Source organism: Aspergillus aculeatinus (genome assembly GCF_003184765.1).
Source record: "Aspergillus aculeatinus CBS 121060 unplaced genomic scaffold BO66scaffold_51, whole genome shotgun sequence".
Lineage (NCBI taxonomy): Eukaryota > Fungi > Ascomycota > Eurotiomycetes > Eurotiales > Aspergillaceae > Aspergillus > Aspergillus aculeatinus.
This window is the reverse complement of record NW_020291520.1, coordinates 20,495-40,611: the sequence shown is the minus strand read 5'-3', so window position 1 is coordinate 40,611 and position 20,117 is coordinate 20,495. Positions and strand designations below refer to the sequence as shown.

The window sequence follows — 20,117 nt, the reverse complement described above, 5'->3', positions numbered from 1 at the left end:
TGGTACGTAGTGGAGAGTGGCAACTGTCAACCGCGTGATCCCCGCCCCAGACATATATACGCAGCTCCACCCTTCCCCTTCTTCCGACACCGAGTACACCATGTCAAACCTATCCCCATCTACGCAACGAACTTCCCACTGACCCACCCCAAAATAAGCAAGAGGAGACTACAGAAGAAATGGCAGCATTCGCAGCAGGCGGAACACCCCCGGTTCTTCGGTACGTCCCGCACCAAGCTCTGCCTATTCTGCTGATGAAAGAGTCGAAAGTGGCGGCCGCAACAACCGCACCATCTACACCGTCTGCGCTGTTATCGCCGGCGGCCTGATGCTGCACCGGTACTACACGAGCGCGCCCGTCGAGAAGGATGCTTTGCCCTTTCCCTACGGCGACCACAAGGAGCCCAAGGGCCGGACGGCCCCGAAGAAACAGCCTTGAGATATCCTCGAAAGCAATAGTGTTCGCCAGAGCCCATCTTACAGGTAACTCAAGGGGTCACATATTTTCATAGTTTAGTCTGTTGTTGAAAATAATTTCTCTATCTTGTGTCTCCGCATAACTATTCATAGCTTTGGTAGTTAACCGTCTATCACGTGATTTATGGTCTTCTGTCACCACCCGATCCGTCATTCAATCTCACCAGTTTCAAGGATGTCCAAGTATAGATCCAGGCTGAGTGCAGTCTAATCAAAATTGTGTATGAATGCTGCTGTTAACCTATGCGCGTTAGCCTAAATAGCACCCGCTTTAGAAAGCACCTATCAATTCGTCCCTGGCCAGAATTTAGCACCCTCGACCAAAGTATGCCACACTAATGCTTGTCTAGATCCGAGCTCCGAGACCTGGACGCCCCCATATCTCCCTTGCTGGGCAATCTCGTCACCTCGAAAACAAGCAGAAAAAGAAAGAGACCAAAGGCAAAAGACCAAAAGACCAAAAAAGCAAAAAAGCAAAAAAGCAATTCAGTCAATTGTCACGAACCATGGCCTTGTCAACTCCCATCTCTCCAATACAACCAAAGCTTCTGGGAAGAGCGCGCTAGGACTGAAATTGGATGTGCACAATGAGGAGGGGGAAGGGCCAGTCGACTGGCCGCCTCAATACTGGGAGGTGCGCTGTGATCTATGATCCCTGCTAGCCGATGGACGGCGGCTACTAGTCGTCCACGCTGCATGGTATCTTTTTCTTGACTTGGTTAGCACTGTACTGTACAGTTGGAGGGGAGGTTTGTAGACCCCTGCGAGGTGGGATCGAAACTTGCCCTTATATAGTGCTGGCTTCTCCTCCTCCCCCCACCTTTCCTTCCATCCAGTTCTACCGTCTGAATCCCCGACCTCCCTCCCGATCTCCGTTTTCAATCAAAGCACCACATTTATTCCCCCAGAATGGGCTGGTTTCCCACGAACCTCGACTCCGACTCCGACGGCTGGTCCTTCGATATTGTCGGATTACTGGCAGTGATTGGCGGGTCAGCGACGGACAAGCATCTCCCAGCAATCACCGCCTCTCCGTTCAGCCCGATTCCGCGGCTGCTTCCCGCACCCGAAACTCTCCTGCGCACCGACCGCGCGCACCGACTACCGGCAGTCAAGGACGTCAAAGTGATTGGGATTCAGTCCGGAAACTTTGTGACGGAGCTCAACTACTTCACCAATTTATTGCACGACGATGTCACCAGTCTGCCACCGTTTACGGTCAAAGTGTATTGCATCGGACACCGGGACCCTCGAGTCACTCATAACGATAAGGATCACGGTCATGTTCGGCTCGAAGGCCAGGAAACCCCCCCTCTCCGTCCCATCAAGATCCGATCGCTTTCATGGCTGAATGTGGTGACCTTCTTGTCCGTCGTGATTTCCGCGGGGCTGTTGATAGCGGGTGGGGTCCTCGGGGACGGAGTGGCCCTAGTGGCTCTGACAGCCATGTGCTGCTCGACGAGTGCGGCGACGCTGTCGGCGCAATGGTCGCCGCGGGTGTCGCTGCGCACGGCCCGCAACGAAGTGCCGCCCGCGGATGTGGCCCTCGTGACGCGGGCGGGGGCGTTTGTAATTGTCCACTGCGCCGACGAGGATGTCTGCCGCGAGCTGTACACGGGCATGGACGACTGCCAGTACCGCTTCTCCGGCTTCCGCCACCGCATGCTCCTGGCCTCCAGCACCCTGCTGCTCATGGCCGCCGTCATCCTCTTCAGCAACTGCGGCTGGAAGATGCAGATCGCCGTCGGCAGCGCCTACGTCATCCTCAACGTCCTGTACTGGCTGCTGGCTCTGCTCGTTGAGCCGCGCGACATCTGGGACCTGACACGCTACGACGTGTGCGAGGTCCCGCTGGATCATTTTCCCGTCAAGAACTTCACGCAGGCCCTGTGGCTTGCGATTCACCATGCTGGGGACACGAGGTGGGTACGGCGCGGGGATGTGGCTCCCCTGACGGAGGCGTGGGATCAATGGTTGGCCGAGGCCCTCCAAAACGTCAAAAATATCGAGTGGGACGCGGTCGGTTGTAAGGACCGGCTGATGAAGGCGGTCGTCGCCCAGGGGCAGCAGTCGAAGGAAGTGCGCGCCAGGGCTATTCCCATTGTAGAGTAGATGGCGGCCGGTGCGGTCGATGTTGTTTTAGGGACAGGGCTCATTCACTTCCTACCACTGTGCCTTTATATTTATACCCATTTCTGTTTAATTTTTTTGAGGGGGTGGGTGGGGGGCGCAGGCAGGTTGTATATGGTTGACGGAGGCTAACGCCCTCGGCCGGGTGTGTGCACCTCTCTGGCAGAAGGGCAGATATGATGCATTAGACTACGTGAAATTTCAACGAAATGGGCTAAGGTGCAATTCTAGTATAGAATACGAGGTTTGCGCGTGTATTACTTAAGAGATTCGGTGCTACCGATGAGCGATAGGTCCAGATAGCCCGCCCGCTGACTGATTAGTGGGTGGCCTAACTAACTAACTAATCCAGGTATTTAATTGACTATTAGTTGGGCATTTGTCTGAGTCAGCAGGCTAGTCCCAAGTTGATTGCAATTCGTCATAGCACTGCACCTTAAGTTAGTTAACTAATTTGACAAGGCTGATCTCTCACGGCGCGCATTCCCCGCCATGAGGCTGGCCTTGGGCTACTCTCCGTACCTACCAGCTAATCCTCTTTATTAAGTCTTCATTCGTCTTTGTGTATGTTCTTTCTTCGTTTTTCATATTTTTTTCTGTTACGCGATGCGTCTAGATGATTTTCCCCAAGTTGATGCATCTCAAGGGCTGGGGGTTACGCACGATGACAAGCCTGCAATCGTCGTCTTTGACAGGTATCGTACAGCACGGCGAGTTAAGTTCTCTGGGTGATGAGGCTCTAGTGCGGCTACTGCACCAGGAATTTGCCCCTGAAGTGGAGCGGTTGAAGCGCGTTCCGCGGCGCCAGGGAGAAGGGGAGGATGGGACAGTCCCGGCTGGCACCATAATGGTGAAGAAAGGGCGTGACCTGGCGCTACTAACACCATCCCGCCTTCTGTTCGGCGAGGATTTCTGTGAAATTAACCGGACTATCACCAACATTCTCTCAGTCAAGTGGTTGATGGCCGATCAGTATGATGTATTCACGGCCCACCAGTCCCCCGCAGTCCGTCTCTCGGTCGGAACTTTTCGGCGGTTTCGTTTCCGTGCAGACCCCATTCTCACCGATGCTGAGCAGTTGATGGCTTTGATCGTGGCGCTATTGGTGGGTGACATTGGCAAAGATCCTCAGCTGGCCGGCGATATTGCCGCCCGCCGCGCATCAATGCCATCATCCTCACCATCACCATTACCCAAGGCCACCAGGGACACCAACACGAACACGGGCAACCACGACGAGCTTCTCGCCGACGCCGTAGGCCTGGGTCTACTCGACGGACCACTGCAGCTCCTGTCCCCAGCCCGCCGCGAGGATGTGATCCTGGGAATTCACGTCGGAGCCACGCTGAATATCCCCCAGCTGATGCAAGGGGAAAACGTCCCCGGAAGCCTGCAGCGGATTCTTCGGTTCCAAGGCCACCCCTCAGCCTTTCTTCTCAAATACATGGAGATCATGTTTGACGTGGCCGGTGCTGCTGCGCACCTGGACGCGGGCGGTGCCACCAGCATGACGGAGCCGGTATGTCAGTCCTTCCTGCAGGCCTTCCCCATTCTCGAGCGGGTGATCGCGGGCCGCACTTCCCTGCGGGATGCATACGATGAGGTTCTGCACAACCGCGGCCGAATTCTGGCGGATCAGGGCTTCCGGGATCTGTCGGTCGAGACCTCCCCCTCCGACCGGGCGCTGCTTCGCCTCTTTGCCATGGGCCGCGTCGCGGATCGGCGGACCGCGGAGCGGTTTCAGCAGGCGTTTCATGGTCTGTCCCATGCAACCCGCGACGCTCTCGTGCGCGGACTCAACGTCGACGGCTGCGACGATGACGCCGACAACGGTCGGCCCGCGGTGGTGCTGTACTACATGCCGTCCGTGTTTGCGGAGGGGCTGCGCGCCTTGCATGACGCGCCCGAGGAGGATCAGGTGGCTGGGCTGCAGAGCTTGATGGGATTTATGGCCCGGAATTTCGAGGCATCATCCGAAGACGCGGATCGGGGAGGGTCATCTATCCGGGAGCGCGACGTGTCGCCAGTCAAGGAGATCGTCTCTAGCCCGCAGTTCCGTGCGAACCCGCATATACTGGATTCGTATGCGTTGCCGGCGAGTGAAAGCTGTGGGAGTGGATAGGCTGGTCGTTTCGCTAGGTCGTGTCTGGGCCCTAAGAAGATAGGAGTTTCTTCATACCCGTACATAATGAGTATATGACATGATGTTCCATTGGTGTCTTACTCGGTTGGTTTTCTTGAAATAGTCCTTAATTCTTCTTATCTGTTTCGGAATTGAAAATTGTAGATGTTCCGAAGGGCTGAGTAACAGGGTGGGTGTGACAGACGTTGAGATTTGATCCAGTTCCAGCGGCGACTGGTATGAGTGACTTTTCCTATAGTTACTTGGATTGAGATTCTGTCTACTTGTCAGTCGCAATTCCATCCTTCAAGATGTGTATCCACTGGGCCCGAGGTGCGGTCCACGGGGTCTTTAATTGCATCATGGATGTGCGAAAGATCCCACCACCCAGCTCCAAACTCCTACCGTCCGTGGCCACCAATTCCACGATTCCCCAAAGTTGATATGCAGCCACATCCGAATAGTGTCTTATAAAAGACCTGTAACATAGATACAGTCTGCACCGTAAGCAATGTTTCTTCTACATATTCTGTATGTATACAACACAGTAGATTACAGCCAGATCTACTTATTGCTTCCACCAGTGGAGCGCGGAGAATTGTGAAATTCGTGGCCACGGAGGGTGCCTTAGTCATCCCCTCCTTCAAATTCACGGGCAGGGGTCTTTACTCATTTACAGTATGTGACGATACTGACCCGCAGTCTCCGCAAAGGGGCGAATTGATTACAGTCCGGTACTGTAACGCATATTGCCGCCTGCTTCTGGCTCGCTTAACCACTAGCGCGACCGCGAAAAATTCGAGCAGGTATATAACCCGCCCGTCCCCCGATCCTCTTATGAAATCCAAGCGACTCTACGTGAGTGATCCCCCCCCCTACCTTGGTGGATTCCAACCCGAACCACCAGACCACCTCCATGATGAACAGTCACACTAACCGCTTTCTCGCATACAGTTCAAAGAATCACTTTAGAGTAGACGTCCCACCTCTGAGCTCTTCTAAAGAGCCACAGAATCCTCACCCTTGCTGATGACTTCTATGTCCTCGATGCCCTAAAGTGAAGCCGTTTTACTCCCGACTCGACCGTGTCTGCGCCGGTGGCTGGGAATCTTCTGTTCGTCAGACTGATTCCCGCCATCTGGACGGGCGCTTTGGTCCAGGGAGTGGTGATGATCTTTACCTTGTCGTGACGTCTTGACTTCGGTCGGTCTGACTTGGTGGGCGTCGAGGAGGTCTGAAAGGTGCCCTTTCCCTTTTTTTTTTTCGTTAAGCTAGGAAATGCAATACATCCTTTCCCCATTGAGATCTTCTCCATTCTGTAAGACCATATAAATTCAAGCCTCTCATTCTCTGTGCTTCTACTTTGTACTCCTTCGTTTTTTCTTTCGGTCTCCCATCGTGATAAAATGCCACTAATACAAAGGCGCCACATCCCTCCACTCCTCGCGCCCGTACCCCAAACACTCCTTCTGGTACCCGACAAACCACCGCTCAAACCTCTCCATTTTGTACAGATGCTCCGGCGGCGGCCCGCAGTCGGCACCGAAGTCGATATACTCAAAAAGGACCTCATACCGCGCGTCACTGAGACGTAAACCGACGCGTTTCCGGGTTGAACGTGAGGCTTCTCCCATGACACTGTTTCGGAGGCGTTGATAGTTCAACTCCTGGTTCCTTGCGATTTCGGCGATTTTGACCCTTTCTCCGGCTTCAATTTTTTGATGGACTGATAGGGCAACGGCCATATAACGTGCCTCTTCAATTTATAATCATCGGCCATCGTTTTGGTGGGAGAATGGATGGAATTGGCTGATTCTTCATTGCGTTAAAAATTTATTCGTGAGGTGGAGGTGACCCTGCACCGCAGGTGGTGGGGCGCCGCAGCGACCAGTAGTATCTTATCGTAGGTGCTACGGAAGGATACAAGTTAGCGGCCACTCTGCAAAAACAGTTTCCCTCACGATTAGGATATCTAGGGGTCGAAAGTACTGTTGTCAGGGATCTTAAGTAGAGAGCACCTGTTGTTTCTCGTTTTCTCTGAAGGTTATTGAGGTTTGTACGTAGGCTTGATTGTCCTGCTAGCTATTCTGCTGGCAGAATTTGTTTGTGCAGAGTGCAGTAGCCGCTATATATCTTTTCATATTAGGTGCAGAAGATCGGACAAGAACAAGCATCTTGCAATATCGCAACGCTACAACACCATAACCCGACCAATGCCACGTGGTTGTTATCCAGCGGGATAACATGGGGGTGACAGAGATGGGGTCTATTTGCCACCTCTCTTCCGATAATTCAACGCAGAACTCGACACTTTCCGCGCTTCCATCGACCTCGACCGGAACCCGCCAACGAAGTTGATCCCCCACAAGCTCACTCGTCTCGGACATCCGCAAGTGTCTTTCCATCATGCTCGCCAGATATTCTGTTGCCAATGCAACCGCGCGTGCTCTGTCGGTCGCGGAGCAATGCCAATCGCAAGTTCGCCCTAACCAGTTACGATGGCCTTTGAGTTGGTTCGTTCAACTGGACCCACCGTTAGATCCTGGCTCGATTATGCATACGTCCACTGGTGGGACTTTACGATGTCTGTTGAGGAGGTCATGCAAGGCCTCAATTCTTTGATTACTGCTGGAAAAGTCCTCTACCTGGCGTCTTCGACACCCCTGCCTGGATTGTTGTCAAAGCAAACGAATACGCTCGGGCAAACGGTATGTGCCCGTTCTCAGTCTACCAGGGCAAGTGGAATGCTGGTTTTCTTGACTTAGAGGGCGATATTAGTCAGATGCGTCGCGACCAGCAGATGGCCATCGCTCCTTGGGCCGCAGTGGGCCAGGGGAAGTTTAAGTCAACCGAAGCTCTTCAGCAGGCAGACCAAGGGCTCGTCAAGAGCCTCGGCCGTTAGTGACTGTGACGTCAACATATCTAAGATCCTGCAGAAAGTCGCAATCCAAAAGAAGACAAATCTCCATGCAATCGTACGTCTTTTCGCCGATACTGAAGACAATATGCAGAGTCCGAGAATATTGATCTTTCTTGACGTCTTAGGCGATCGTACACGTTTGGCAGAGATCATTAAAAGTAGAGGCAGCAAATTCCGTTCCACGTCACTCCCGGCCCTCGTCGTGCTCAGCACTAGTGTATGTACTGTACGTGCTTCGCAGTTAGCACTAGCGCTTAGTATAGTGAGTTGCCTCAGAATTGATTAGTCTGCTCCTCTTCCTGCAATTGATACATACTAATAGCTTAGTAGCTTAGTAAATTTAGTACATTACATACCTCCCACACTCTAGACATTCTTCTACTCAGGTGTGTTCTCTAGAGATCTGACTTGCCTGAACGTAAGCTGGACTCGACTATCAGCCCCGAGACCATTCTTTCCACCAGTATGGCTGTCTGACGTCTCGTCGACCACCAGAAAAAGCCGGCTGCTGCCTGACCGTCGAAGGCAGTTTTCTACCACTTGGGCCTCCGTTCTGATCTCAATCTTAGGAATCTTGTTCGGTAGTATCCATTTTTAGAGACAAGAAAAGGGAAGGCCAATACATCTTCGCCCATCATCTTATATACATGCACTCAAAGCCGTAGTATCGTCCACACCCCCGTTGACAACCCAGTCCTCCTGGTGTATATAAAAGAACCACAGAAACATTCACATCTCCATGGACCTCACCCAAGCACAAGCACACCAAGAAGCACAACAAGCCCCAGCCCCCTCCACGAGCCCTCCGTCCCCGGCGCAGCCAAATTGCTAGCCACCTTCTGCGCGAACCCCGTCCCAGTCCCAGTCCCCTGCACCGCGGCCGCCGTCCCTGAAGCACTACCTCCCTTACCCCCGTGCCCCGCGGACGCTGAACCCTCATCAATCCCGGTATCCAACCCCGTCCTCCCCAAGTCCGCCAAAACAGTCCCATTATCCGTGATCCTCACCGAACCCTCCAGCCCCGCCCGATCAACATACACATACGACCGGCTGCCGGACCCGGAATCCTCCGGCGGCGCATAGCTCTGCACCGTGATATTCGCAAACTCCGCGGCGTAGTACCCTTGCTCCCGGATGTCGGTCGAATCCCAGTCGATATTCCCGCCGGCCCAGTCGATGGTTCCCTGGGCTGCGCCGGCGCGGCCACCGGGCCACAGGGAGAGTTGGAGTCGGGAGGGCGTCTGCGGGTACTGATAGCGGTTTGCGGTTGCGTTCCAGGTTGACGATTTGAGCAGGGTGCGGATCACCGTGCCGTCGACGGACCAGTGGATGGCGAACGGCGTCCAGTCGATTTCGTAGTGGTGCCATGTTTCGTAGCTGTTTCCGGCTTGGAGGGGGGCTTTGGCGCCGTTTGTGTCTTTTCAGGGTCAGTATCGGTACTCTGTTGTAAGTGGAAGGGAAGAAAAGGGAAGGGGAAATACAGTTGGTCACGCCCTGGAAATAGAAGTTCGTCTGCACCTCCCTCAAATTGGAGCCCACCCACTCGAAATCGATCTCGTCTTTTACGTCCGACATCAGGATGAACGCAGTCACGACCCCTGCCCCCCGGCTGGTCTTGATGTCTGCCGCCACCTTCCCGTACCAGGTGTACTGTGTGCTGGAGAGCAGACTGCCGCCTGTGTTCTTGGGCATGGTCAGGATGACGTGGCCGTCGGAGAGTTTGGGCGTGCCGCTGAACTCCCAGTCTGCGGCGGACGCGTTGCCGAGGTACTTGCCGTTGGCGATAGTGCGGTTGAGGTCCGGCCAGGTGTAGGTCTGGTTGTGACCGACGGGTTTGGGCGTGCAGGCGTCCAGCGAGTACGAGAGGAGCGGCTCGCAGCCGCCTAGGCAGTAGGTGCCTGTGCCGCAGGTGCCGCCGATGCAGCAAGGGTATTCCTTCGGGCAGAGCTGGGTGACGCTGCAGGACGGCGGGCTGGCGGTGGTTGCCCATCCTGGTACCGCGGCCAGCGTGAGGAGGAAGACCTTCAAGCTGGTCCGCATAATGTGGTCAATCGAAAGAATGTTCGGAGTTGGACAAGCGAGTGACCGTGCAGAGGCATGGGATAGATTCCGAAGGAGCGAAAACACGACCTCTAGTTTATGAATTAGCTAGACAGAAAAGAATGTACGTGTGCATTGAGCAAACTACCTAGCTGTACGGAACAACAATATATGCATCCGACCCTCGCGGCCGGCCTTTTAATATTGACCCTGCAGTTAGGGTTCCGCCGACCGATGTTCCGCCCCGCAATAGGCAGCGCCACCGCGTGCGGGCTTGGCGGAGCCTTATACCGACCAAAAATAGACGGCTGAGCCTCTCATTTGTCCCAGCAATTTTTGTTTGCCCCTATTCATGAACTGGAGGGTCCGGAACCTTCGCTTATGGGTTTGACGCTGTCTAAATTGGAGCTGGAACCCGCGGGTCCCGGTTGAACGAAAGCGCCGGGAGAGCTGGCTCCACATGGACCAGCTCGTAGGATTACATTTCAATTTATCTGCTTGTTCTATTGGCTTGGGTCCTGGAGGAAGTTCGCTCGGAAGTTAATAGCTTTTCCAGGGGCTGCCTCCTTCTCGGTGCAGAGGGCTCTAACATATGCTCTGAGACCCTGCCACTAAGGGCTCGACATATAAATCTCATGGATGCGATTTTGATGCTGGTGGCCTACAAGTGAGTTAGGGGGTCTCTACAAATGCAGATGTTGCACCTCTTGCTTCCGAGGAGAAGGGCAGAGTATGGTAGAAAGGGTTGAGAGATAGCCGACCATGCTTGATCACTGAAAAGATCCCACTACCTGGCTGTAACAATCGCTCTCATTGCTTCATATTCTTCCAATGTACACCCTCGGGTAAGGACTCCTCCCGCCTTGCTCTGACCGGCGGACTGGTGGGAGGAAGCGACGCGGAGGCTATCGCCACGACCGAAACAGAAAACTCGATTTCCAGGATGCGTGTGTGTACCTGAGCAAGCGTTAGATGAGCATGGCCACCTGTAGACCCCCCAGCATAGACACACAACCCCGAGGAGGATTGGGGCGGGCCTACCTTTTCCGGACCACTATTAAACCCCAATCGTATCTCCAGCTTATACCTGCGGTGAATCCGAGACGTCTCGAAGCTCGGAACGATGGTCGCCGACAGAGATTGACCACCCCATAAACTGTCTGACACACACACTGTGCTCCCAGCCGGTGTGTCGGCGAGGAATATTGTCTGATGTAGATTACTCACCGTTCGCAGAATCCGAGAAATGCGCTGCATTTGGGTCAGATCCCTCACTCGTGTGACAGTTTCTTCGATCAGCATTGCTTGGTAATCGTTGAGAACAAGATTGTGGTCTGCGGGACCGGCCCGGGTGACTTGTATGCTGATCGGAAGGCTTTGGCCTAGGCTCAGAGTTGCTCCTTGACTCAGTTCGATGGTAACCAGGTAGGCGGTGTCGGGGATTGATGCGCCAGTGCAGGGAAAGACCACTGCACGGCGTAAGGCCATGGCTGATGGAGGTGGCTGGGGACTGATTGTCGGACTGTAGAAGACTCGGCGAGACTGTTGAGACTGTTACCGGGTCATGCTCTTGCTTGGTTGTGGTCTGTTGTGGCGAACCTGCTGAATAGATTGTTTGAACACATTGCCCACTACAACGCTTGCGTTGAGCGTATAGACTACCTCCGTGCTGCTGGATGGATTCCCAGTCGAGGGTGGAAGTTGTCCCATTCTGCTGGTGGCAGGTGGCTCTGTCTGGGACTTGCTCTCCCAAGAATTGCTTGGGTGCCCTCTGTGGTATTCGGGATCATGAGGGAACTAGGAAGCCAGTCAGCTGGTGCACATCTTCCAAAGAGAAGGGCTGAGCGGAATAATACCGAGACGTGGAAGGGAAAGGCGTAGCGCTTGGATCCCAAGGTCAATGACTTAGAGCCGGCACTGAACTCCCCATATCGATGGAACACTTGCCGTGTCTCTTTGAAAAGCTGGGATGGGTTAGTATGCTGCTTAGGATTGCAACATATTGCTGCAACTCACCTGAAGCGACTCGCTACGGCCGGAGGCCTCTATTCTACAGATCGAGTGTCCTGACAAAGTGACTGTGATCTGGGAGAGATTGATGGAAGCCTGGGGCTCTAGAATCACGTGGCCCGTAATATGATCATGGTTCGTATAGAATGGCTTGCTCTTCTCCAGTTCAAGATTGAGCGTCATTGGGGGGGCCGGTAGAATGTGACGCAGAAGATAGGCCATGAAGAATGAATCCACCACAGCAGTTGCTCTTGATCAGGAAATAAGATGGCGGCAGGCTGAGAGCAAGTTCGACTTAGTGAACACGGAACAAAGCCACCAACACGAGCTATCGGGGTTTTATCGAGTCTGATCTTTACCACGCTCGATATGTGCGCCCGGAGCATAAGAGTGGGCGAGAGCAATTGGTCTTGGCATGCCTAATTTTACGCGGTTTTGCACCGGTGGCGAGAAACCCGAGGCATACTCTTCGGGGTGAGTTTCAGATAAGTTGAGCAGAGTCAACGAGAGTTAAGCGCCGAGCTTGGATATGGACATCCATAAACACACTTATGCTTTTATCGCCCCGGCCCAAGAGCGGGTGCCCGGCAAACCTAGTTCGAGACAGGACTTAATTGGTTCGGCATAAGGGAGGGGGCCCGCTTCACCAATGAATACTGGTAGTACTTACTGCCTCGGACCCGGTGGATCATCAAACCAATCGCTAACCTTCAATCATGATTCCATACTTTGTGAGAGGGTCCAGGAAAGGAGGATGCTGATCAGAAGGTACATACCTGGGTTCCGGGCACAGCTGAGTCTTCGGGATCGAGTATAGTCTCGATTAACCTGTTTCTCAGTCTCATTGCTCTCCATCGAATTTCTCACTCAATCCGCTATTTGTTCATACCCCCGTTCCTGGGATTGCAAGTTGCTGAAGAGATCATGGACCACTCCCCGGAGCACAGCTATCCACTCACCCTCTATCCGGGATCAGGAAGAGCTGGCCCATCCAGTACCTACTCCGCGGACGAGCGCGATTCTCAAGTCCACGGAGACCATGAGCTGGCCACTTCCGCGGAATCCGACTACCCCCCATCCTACAACTTGGCGGCCAGCACTTCGTCCACGATACATCCCGGCGGTTATAGTATGGTCGAGCAATACACAGACGACGTCAGTGGAAACCCCTTTGTGAATGACACAGACGAACCGAGCCGAGAGAACACCCCGGCTCCGCCTGTCTCGCCATCGCCGAGCAATGTACAGGAGACCTCTTCCTCGTCCGGATGGCAGCAGCGCCAAACAATCGGGGCGAGTCGACTGCGCCGATATCCAACGCGCAAGATCAACCTGGTCAAAGGGACGGTGCTGAGCGTCGACTACCCCGTTCCAAGTGCGATTCAAAATGCAGTCGAGCCGCAGTATTCCAATGATGCCAGTATCTCACCCGAGGAGTTCACTCACTTACGATGTAAGCCCTGTAGGGACACTATTCATACCAGCAGAGGGAACAAGGCTATCGATATGGAGCAATATTGACGTATCAAACTAGATACGGCAGCGACATGCGACCCCGACGAATTCACCCTCCGCAACGGCTACAATCTCCGCCCAGCGATGTATAACCGGCACACAGAGCTATTGATCGCCATCACATACTACAATGAGGACAAGGTCCTCACCGCGCGAACACTCCACGGAGTGATGCAGAACATCCGTGATATTGTCAACCTGAAGAAGAGCCAGTTCTGGAACAAAGGAGGCCCCGCGTGGCAGAAGATCGTGGTCTGCCTTGTATTCGATGGAGTCGGCGCCTGTGATAAGGATACTTTGGACGTCTTGGCCACCATTGGCATTTACCAAGACGGGATCATGAAACGAGATGTTGATGGTAGGGAGACCGTCGCCCATATTGTTTGTTCTGCCCCCGAGTTCTCACCCTGCATGATCTGTACGTGCGACAAGCTGACGCTCTTGCAGTTTGAGTATACCACGCAGCTGTCCGTCACCCCAGCGCAAGAGCTCGTCCGGCCGCGCATCGACGACGACCAGGCCCATAACCTCCCCCCGGTCCAGATGATCTTCTGTCTGAAACAGCAGAATAGCAAGAAGATTAACTCGCATCGCTGGTTGTTCAATGCGTTCGGCCGGATCTTGAACCCGGAGGTGTGTATTCTCATCGATGCGGGCACCAAGCCGGGCCATAAGTCCTTGCTTGCGTTGTGGGAAGCATTCTACAATGATCGCAATTTAGGCGGTGCCTGCGGCGAAATTCATGCCCTCCTGGGCCAACAATGGGAAAAGCTGTTAAACCCGCTGGTAGCCGCCCAGAACTTCGAATATAAGATCTCGAATATTCTGGACAAACCGCTGGAGAGCGTCTTCGGGTATGTAAGTGTTCTCCCGGGGGCGTTCTCGGCGTATCGCTACCGGGCAATCATGGGCCGACCCTTAGAGCAATACTTTCACGGTGACCATACATTATCTGCCAAGCTAGGCCCCAAAGGGATTGAGGGGATGAATATCTTCAAAAAGAATATGTTCCTTGCCGAGGACCGCATCCTTTGCTTTGAACTCGTGGCCAAGGCTGGGTTCAACTGGCACCTCACCTATGTGAAGGCTTCCAAAGGCGAGACAGACGTACCCGAAGGTAGATTGTCATTTCCCCGACGGTGATCGATGCTGCAAGATCAGAACTAATGCATCATAAAAACAGCACCGGCCGAGTTTCTGAGCCAGCGACGACGGTGGCTCAATGGATCCTTCGCGGCCGGCCTATACTCGATCATGCATTTCACTCGCATCTACAAGAGTAGCCACAACGCCCTGCGGTTGGCTTGGTTGCATGTCCAGCTCCTGTATAATCTCTGCCAGCTCGTCATGACCTGGTTCTCTCTCGGTCAGTCTCGCCAGAAACTCGAGAGACTGGGAAGCCAACGCTGACTATTTCAAGCATCGTACTGGCTAACGACCTCGGTCATCATGGACATTGTTGGGGTCCCCAGTTCGACCAACAAGAACCGCGGTTGGCCGTTTGGAAACGAGGTAACCCCGATCGTCAACAATGTGATCAAGGCGACGTACGTGATGTTCTTGATCCAGCAATACGTGCTAGCCCTTGGCAATCGACCGAAAGGGTGAGTAAGCGAGCTGAACCGCATTTCTTCGCGTCAATGTCAACTGACCCAGAGTGATCTGTTTCTCGGCTAGATCGAAAATGGCATACCTCTTAGCCCTGGTATACTTTGCCATCGTGCAAGTATACATCCTAGTTCTCTCCTTCTATCTCGTGGCTCAGGCCTTCGCCGGAGGCAGCCTGGACATCGACGTCGACCACGGCGCGGGGGGCTTCCTGTCCTCGTTCTTCACATCGACCAGCGGGCTGGTGCTGATCGCGCTGGTTTCGACGTACGGCATCTACGTGCTGGCCAGTATTCTGTATGCGGATCCGTGGCACATGATCACCTCGTCGTGGGCCTACTTTCTCGGCATGCCCTCGTCGATCAACGTGCTCATGGTGTATGCATTCTGCAACTGGCACGACGTGTCATGGGGCACCAAGGGCTCCGATCAGTCGTCCGCTCTCCCATCAGCGCAGACGCACCACTCCTCCGCCACCGCCGATGATCCATCCTCGGCCACGAACTTTGTCGTCGAGGCCGACAAGCCGCAGGCGGATATCGACACCGAATTTGAATTGACTGTCAAGCGCGCGCTCACGCCCTACCAGCCGCCGGTCGAGCATGGGAAGACGGAGCTGAGCGACTCCTACAAGACCTTTCGCACCAATTTGGTGCTACTGTGGTCGCTGTCTAATGCGTTGTTGGTGCTGCTGATTAATAATGCCTCGGTCACGAACTTGTGTCTGACCGTATGTTCTTCCCTTCCTTTGTTTATTTCCTGTCTTCGGCTTTTCTCGCGTGCGGGATTTATCCTCGTCACCCAGATATAGTGCTGACCATCTAAACAGAGCACATCAACCATTCGCACAGCCTGGTACTTCAAGATCATCCTCCTGACCACCTCAGCCCTATCGGTTTTCCGCTTCCTTGGCGCGTTGTGGTTCCTGGGTAAAACCGGGCTGTTGTGTTGTTTTGCACGGCACTGAGTCTTCCAATCGATCGAAACTAGTCGGGCACGTGGAACTTTGTCCTGTGTGGCGCCGCGCAGTGATTGTTGGTACTATGGCTTGAGAAGGCCTTTCTATGCAGGAAGAGGGTGACCCCATGGAATGCAGGGGTCGAATCCAGGATGGTTCGTAGCTTATCTGACAGTGTGTGGCAATTTTAGTACCAAGAATACTTTTGGATTCCCATGAATAGTGAGCCTTTGCAGATTGGCTCTGTGGAACCGTAGGGCGAAGTGCCAAGATAGAGCTTGTATATAGCCTTTACCATGGGACAGACACAGATGGAGAATTTGTGCGGAAGTAGGATTCTGGATAGCATCCTTAGACATCCATTTTGTCGAGTCTCCACAGATTTAGTGGCCTTCCATCTACCTTTATATGATTATTATGAAATGAACAACGGACTATTAGGAAGAAACTGAAGCTTGGTCGTCTTTTGATCTCTGGAGTCTAGGCGTGCCAAGTGTCTTGCAATGTAACAGGTGACTTCTCGTAATATTGTACCAGGACTATGAAAGCATTTTGGTAGTGACATAAAATTGTGCCTTTTATCCCACTATCCTTTGTTGAGAGAACCAGAGATTCTTTTCTCATGAATGATTCTGTTTGGTGTCTAGACATCAGATCCTGCATTTTGATAAGCATCGGCAAGATCTCTCATCTTATGTGCGTTAAGGAACCCTTTGAAGGTAACCGGACTAATTTCTGGATATCTAGAGTTATCCAATTCCTTTTTCAGATAGGTCTGACCGTTGGTGCAGTAATACTGGTAGAACCTGGGGCAGGAGTCAAAAAATGAGGAGATGAAATCTCCTGAAGGAAACACTTACATAGCAATATAGGCGTAGATATTCGATGGATTCTTCTGGTAAACCGTCTGCATTTTGCTGTAGAGATCATCCAGAGAACCAAGGCGCTCGAGCTGAGGTTTCTTCCCGTAGACATCGGCAAAGTCTTGGGCAATGTCACGGATGGTTCGGCGATCGCCGAGGACTATAGTAGAGATCTGGTTAGTCTTCTTTTTCATGTCTATGAATCAGGTACACGGGGTTGTTTTTCTCACAGTGCTGCATGCCGACAGCGTTTTGGTCCTTTGCTACCGCTGCTACATACTGAGCCGCAGTTTCATATGTAGTTGCCTCCCACAACTCATCCCCATCACCATAGTAATTGAGTTTGCATGTCTCTGGATCCCAGACGCCGAAATAACCACTCCAGAAAGTCTCCATGAACGCGCCAATAAGAACATGCACGCCCTGAACATTATTCTTTGTTTCCAAGTGTGCCTTCACGAGCTTCATGGGGTCTTTCGCCGGATGCTGGCCGAGCTCTAGCTTCGTGAAGTCCAGACAGTAATCACTTGCAATGTAGCGACTGACGTTCTCCAGGTCGCAGGCATCGACAAGAAGCTTTTGGCCATTGGTCATGAAATCATTATCACCCAGATAGCAGCAGATGACCACATCACAACCGCGTGTAAAGCGGCGCAGAGTGTCTAAATCAGTTGAATCCCCTTGGATGATGGTAACCCGGGGAAAATCTCGGAAACTCTCAGGTAGCTTGGAAGCGTTGCGGCAAAGGCCTCGAATCTGAACATCTGGGGAATTGAAAAGGCTTTTAACAATCAGACGGGCGAACTTGCCCGTAATGCCCGCGACGCCAATCGTGATAGCCATACTAACTTGAGCGATCGGGGGGAAATAAAGTTTGGAGCCGAAACGAAGTAACACTGCTTTCTTTCTCTATATCGTGGGTGATTCAGAGGTGATACAAGAAGGTGAGCGGGTGACTCGGAATGCATCCCGGCGGGTGGAATAAATAAGTTGACCTGGATGAGTGATGATATCACAACGTATGCTTCTGGAGGTTGTGAGCATGTGGGGCCCTTGGTAATCAGCCCCCCACACCCTGGGAGCTTCAGCCAATCAGAGCACCGGTACAGACTGCCCCGGACCCGCTGGAATGTGGGGACGTTTGCGGGTCTTCGGCCTGTCGTGAGCACGAAGCCCCGATCTTCTGACATACTAGGAATTTAACAACCCTGAGTTATTAAACTGCATCATAACTATTCGGAATAGACCGTAGTCGGGCGGGTGATGTGTTGTAAGCTATTATTAAGCAGAGGCTATGCTAAGTAGGGCCCATCTTCCTCGGCAATCAGGCACGTGGTACGGAGTAGTGTGTCCCGTTTTGGCTCGGCTTCATACTATCACACACGGGGGCAAGGTTGACAAATCATATCGCGCTGGAAAGCCTTGTATTATGAATCCATGGAGAAATTCTCGTCTTGCGGGCGATGCAGAAAGCAATAAGATGGTCGGAAAGGATACCTCGTCAAGTATAAATAGTTGAACCATTCATCTCATTTCAACTAGAACCGCTTCGTTTCTATACCCCCTATCGTCACCAAAATGTCGAAGCTATTTAAACCCCTTCAGATTGGGAGTAAAACCCTCAATCAGCGAATTGCCATGGCCCCCATGACCCGCCTTCGCGCTGATCAGTCACATCTTCCTCTGCCCTCTGTGAAAGCGTACTATGGGCAACGTGCAAGTGTTCCAGGGTCCCTTATTGTCACTGAGGCCACTGTAATCAGTCCTCGACATGGAGGATATCCCAACGTTCCTGGAATCTACAGTGACAACCAAGTAGCTGCCTGGAAAGAAGTTACAGATTCGGTACACAGCAAGGGGTCTTACATTTATCTCCAACTCTGGGCTTTGGGCCGTGCCGCAAATCCTGCCTTCTTGAACCAAGGAGGGCATCCACTTCTTTCGGCTAGCGACAGTCCGATGAAAAGTACGTTCAGTGATGAGATCCATCAGCCTCGCTCCATGACCGAGAGCGAGATCCACGATTCTATCGCAGACTTCCGAAATGCAGCAAAAAATGCGATCAGTGCTGGATTTGACGGGGTAGAAATCCATGGAGCCAATGGATATCTTGTCGATCAATTCCTTCAGGACGTTTCGAATACCCGAACGGACAAATGGGGCGGAAACGTTGCCAATCGATCGAGGTTCGCTGTTGAGGTCACCCGCGCGGTTGCTGCCGAGATTGGCAATCAGCGTACTGCAATCCGCCTAAGTCCATGGAGCAGATATCAAGGAATGCGCATGGAAGATCCCACCCCACAATTTTCGGATCTCGTTCGGAAACTGGCTCAGTTCAACCTGTCTTATCTTCACGTTTGTGAGTCTGATGCTAAGGACAAAAACGACGGGGATCTGAATTGGCTGTTGGAGGCATATGGCAATAGCAGCCCTGTTTTAGTTGCCGGTAACTATAATGGAGATACTGCTAAGACCGCAGTCGACACTACTTATGCAAAGCATGACGTGGTTGTTGCTTTTGGTCGCCCATACATTGCAAACCCCGACCTGCCTTTCAGGGTCAAGCACGGACTCCCCTTCGCGCATTTCGACCCGGCATCCATGTATGGGCAAGGATCTCAGGGCTACATTGACTATCCCTTCAGTGAAAAGTTCTCGTCGAGAACGGGCGCAGGTCAAGCCTAGAGAGCCAAAACATTATTTGTCTTAGTTAGAAGTTTGAGTTGTTGCATAGCGGTGAGTGATATGGTGTTCACTTTCTGTGAAGTTTTATCGAAATGCTTTGCGTTTGCTTTCATCTTTTTGGCGAGTCTTTGGGTAGTGACATAGCTTGAATCAAGAATAAATTCGTAAAAGGTCTTGATGAATAATGTAGCTATCATGAGACTGTTGAGTACTCGAGAATGGATTTGGTGCCTTCATGGCCTAGTATGTAGTGACCATGTTACCGCTAGATAGCACTCACTATTGCTATCTACCACCATTTACTGAAGGCCAGGGACACAGGAAATCAGTGGCATGAATCGTAGCTCTCCTCGTCTTGAGCATCCGATTTGTTCCCTCCACCCCGACACTTAGTAGGGGGAGCCTTGGGAGAATGCATGATCTCACAACCCGGCATGGCCCCTGATGCTCATTTAGGTGACTTATTGAATGGGGAAGTCTGCCTATTCACAGAGAAACACAAAATAAAAGATGAGAATTCTGATGATGGTACCAGCAGCTGAAAACATATATACATTTATTTGTTCGCATTTAGAATAAGGGCAGATGATTTAAATAATTAATGTTTTAGAATGCTACGTAAAAGAGAAATTTCCGAGGGCGAGAAGAAGGTCTATAGGTCGAACAAGGGCTTCGAGGTCGTACAGAACTAATGCTCATACAGGAAACAAAGAAACAGGCCACGTGATTTATGCCACCGAATTCAGGCGTCAGCACGCATGCGCTACTATATCATAAAGCTATGCTTGG

General features: G+C 52.5%; 10 protein-coding genes across 10 annotated transcripts; 5 read left to right on the top strand and 5 right to left on the bottom strand.

Moving 5' to 3' along the window:
- The first annotated feature begins 102 nt into the window (after positions 1 to 102).
- On the top strand, positions 103 to 590 carry BO66DRAFT_394676 (uncharacterized protein). The gene is made up of 2 exons (XM_025648047.1): positions 103 to 220; positions 271 to 590. The coding sequence occupies exons 1-2, from the start codon at positions 180 to 182 to the stop codon at positions 437 to 439; spliced, it is 210 nt and encodes a 69-aa protein (XP_025500146.1). The 5' UTR covers positions 103 to 179; the 3' UTR covers positions 440 to 590.
- A 216-nt stretch (positions 591 to 806) lies between these two features.
- BO66DRAFT_474271 (uncharacterized protein) lies at positions 807 to 2,853 on the top strand. The gene is made up of 2 exons (XM_025653127.1): positions 807 to 1,111; positions 1,386 to 2,853. Exons 1-2 carry the CDS (start codon positions 1,056 to 1,058, stop codon positions 2,587 to 2,589), a joined length of 1,260 nt encoding a protein of 419 aa, XP_025500145.1. The 5' UTR covers positions 807 to 1,055; the 3' UTR covers positions 2,590 to 2,853.
- Positions 2,854 to 3,079: 226 nt separating this feature from the next.
- BO66DRAFT_394674 (uncharacterized protein) lies at positions 3,080 to 4,806 on the top strand. Its single transcript, XM_025648046.1, has one exon. It carries the CDS (start codon positions 3,224 to 3,226, stop codon positions 4,727 to 4,729), a length of 1,506 nt encoding a protein of 501 aa, XP_025500144.1. The 5' UTR covers positions 3,080 to 3,223; the 3' UTR covers positions 4,730 to 4,806.
- A 1,335-nt stretch (positions 4,807 to 6,141) lies between these two features.
- BO66DRAFT_442121 (uncharacterized protein) lies at positions 6,142 to 6,474 on the bottom strand (the record flags this gene model as incomplete). Its single annotated transcript, XM_025651393.1, has 1 exon — positions 6,142 to 6,474. The coding sequence occupies one exon, from the start codon at positions 6,472 to 6,474 to the stop codon at positions 6,142 to 6,144; it is 333 nt and encodes a 110-aa protein (XP_025500143.1).
- Positions 6,475 to 7,272: 798 nt separating this feature from the next.
- Positions 7,273 to 7,843, bottom strand: BO66DRAFT_460054 (uncharacterized protein). The gene has a single exon (XM_025652278.1). The coding sequence runs from the start codon at positions 7,800 to 7,802 to the stop codon at positions 7,575 to 7,577; it is 228 nt and encodes a 75-aa protein (XP_025500142.1). The 5' UTR covers positions 7,803 to 7,843; the 3' UTR covers positions 7,273 to 7,574.
- Positions 7,844 to 8,395: 552 nt separating this feature from the next.
- Positions 8,396 to 9,820, bottom strand: BO66DRAFT_460050 (uncharacterized protein; the record flags this gene model as incomplete). The annotated part of the gene is made up of 2 exons (XM_025652277.1): positions 9,131 to 9,820; positions 8,396 to 9,066 (listed from the first exon to the last, which is right to left on the bottom strand). The coding sequence occupies exons 1-2, from the start codon at positions 9,687 to 9,689 to the stop codon at positions 8,396 to 8,398; spliced, it is 1,230 nt and encodes a 409-aa protein (XP_025500141.1). The 5' UTR covers positions 9,690 to 9,820.
- A 679-nt stretch (positions 9,821 to 10,499) lies between these two features.
- On the bottom strand, positions 10,500 to 11,882 carry BO66DRAFT_331685 (uncharacterized protein; the record flags this gene model as incomplete). The annotated part of the gene is made up of 4 exons (XM_025644100.1): positions 10,500 to 11,231; positions 11,289 to 11,486; positions 11,546 to 11,653; positions 11,706 to 11,882. 4 exons carry the CDS (start codon positions 11,880 to 11,882, stop codon positions 10,500 to 10,502), a joined length of 1,215 nt encoding a protein of 404 aa, XP_025500140.1.
- An 856-nt stretch (positions 11,883 to 12,738) lies between these two features.
- On the top strand, positions 12,739 to 15,789 carry BO66DRAFT_414379 (chitin synthase; the record flags this gene model as incomplete). The annotated part of the gene is made up of 8 exons (XM_025649464.1): positions 12,739 to 12,854; positions 12,938 to 13,152; positions 13,234 to 13,595; positions 13,662 to 14,331; positions 14,398 to 14,580; positions 14,635 to 14,818; positions 14,892 to 15,552; positions 15,652 to 15,789. 8 exons carry the CDS (start codon positions 12,739 to 12,741, stop codon positions 15,787 to 15,789), a joined length of 2,529 nt encoding a protein of 842 aa, XP_025500139.1.
- A 634-nt stretch (positions 15,790 to 16,423) lies between these two features.
- BO66DRAFT_381493 (nmrA-like family protein) lies at positions 16,424 to 17,559 on the bottom strand (the record flags this gene model as incomplete). The annotated part of the gene is made up of 3 exons (XM_025645960.1): positions 16,874 to 17,559; positions 16,641 to 16,803; positions 16,424 to 16,586 (listed from the first exon to the last, which is right to left on the bottom strand). The coding sequence occupies exons 1-3, from the start codon at positions 17,484 to 17,486 to the stop codon at positions 16,424 to 16,426; spliced, it is 939 nt and encodes a 312-aa protein (XP_025500138.1). The 5' UTR covers positions 17,487 to 17,559.
- Positions 17,560 to 18,221: 662 nt separating this feature from the next.
- BO66DRAFT_460045 (alkene reductase) lies at positions 18,222 to 19,328 on the top strand (the record flags this gene model as incomplete). The annotated part of the gene is made up of 1 exon (XM_025652276.1): positions 18,222 to 19,328. The coding sequence occupies one exon, from the start codon at positions 18,222 to 18,224 to the stop codon at positions 19,326 to 19,328; it is 1,107 nt and encodes a 368-aa protein (XP_025500137.1).
- Between the last annotated feature and the right edge of the window lie 789 nt (positions 19,329 to 20,117).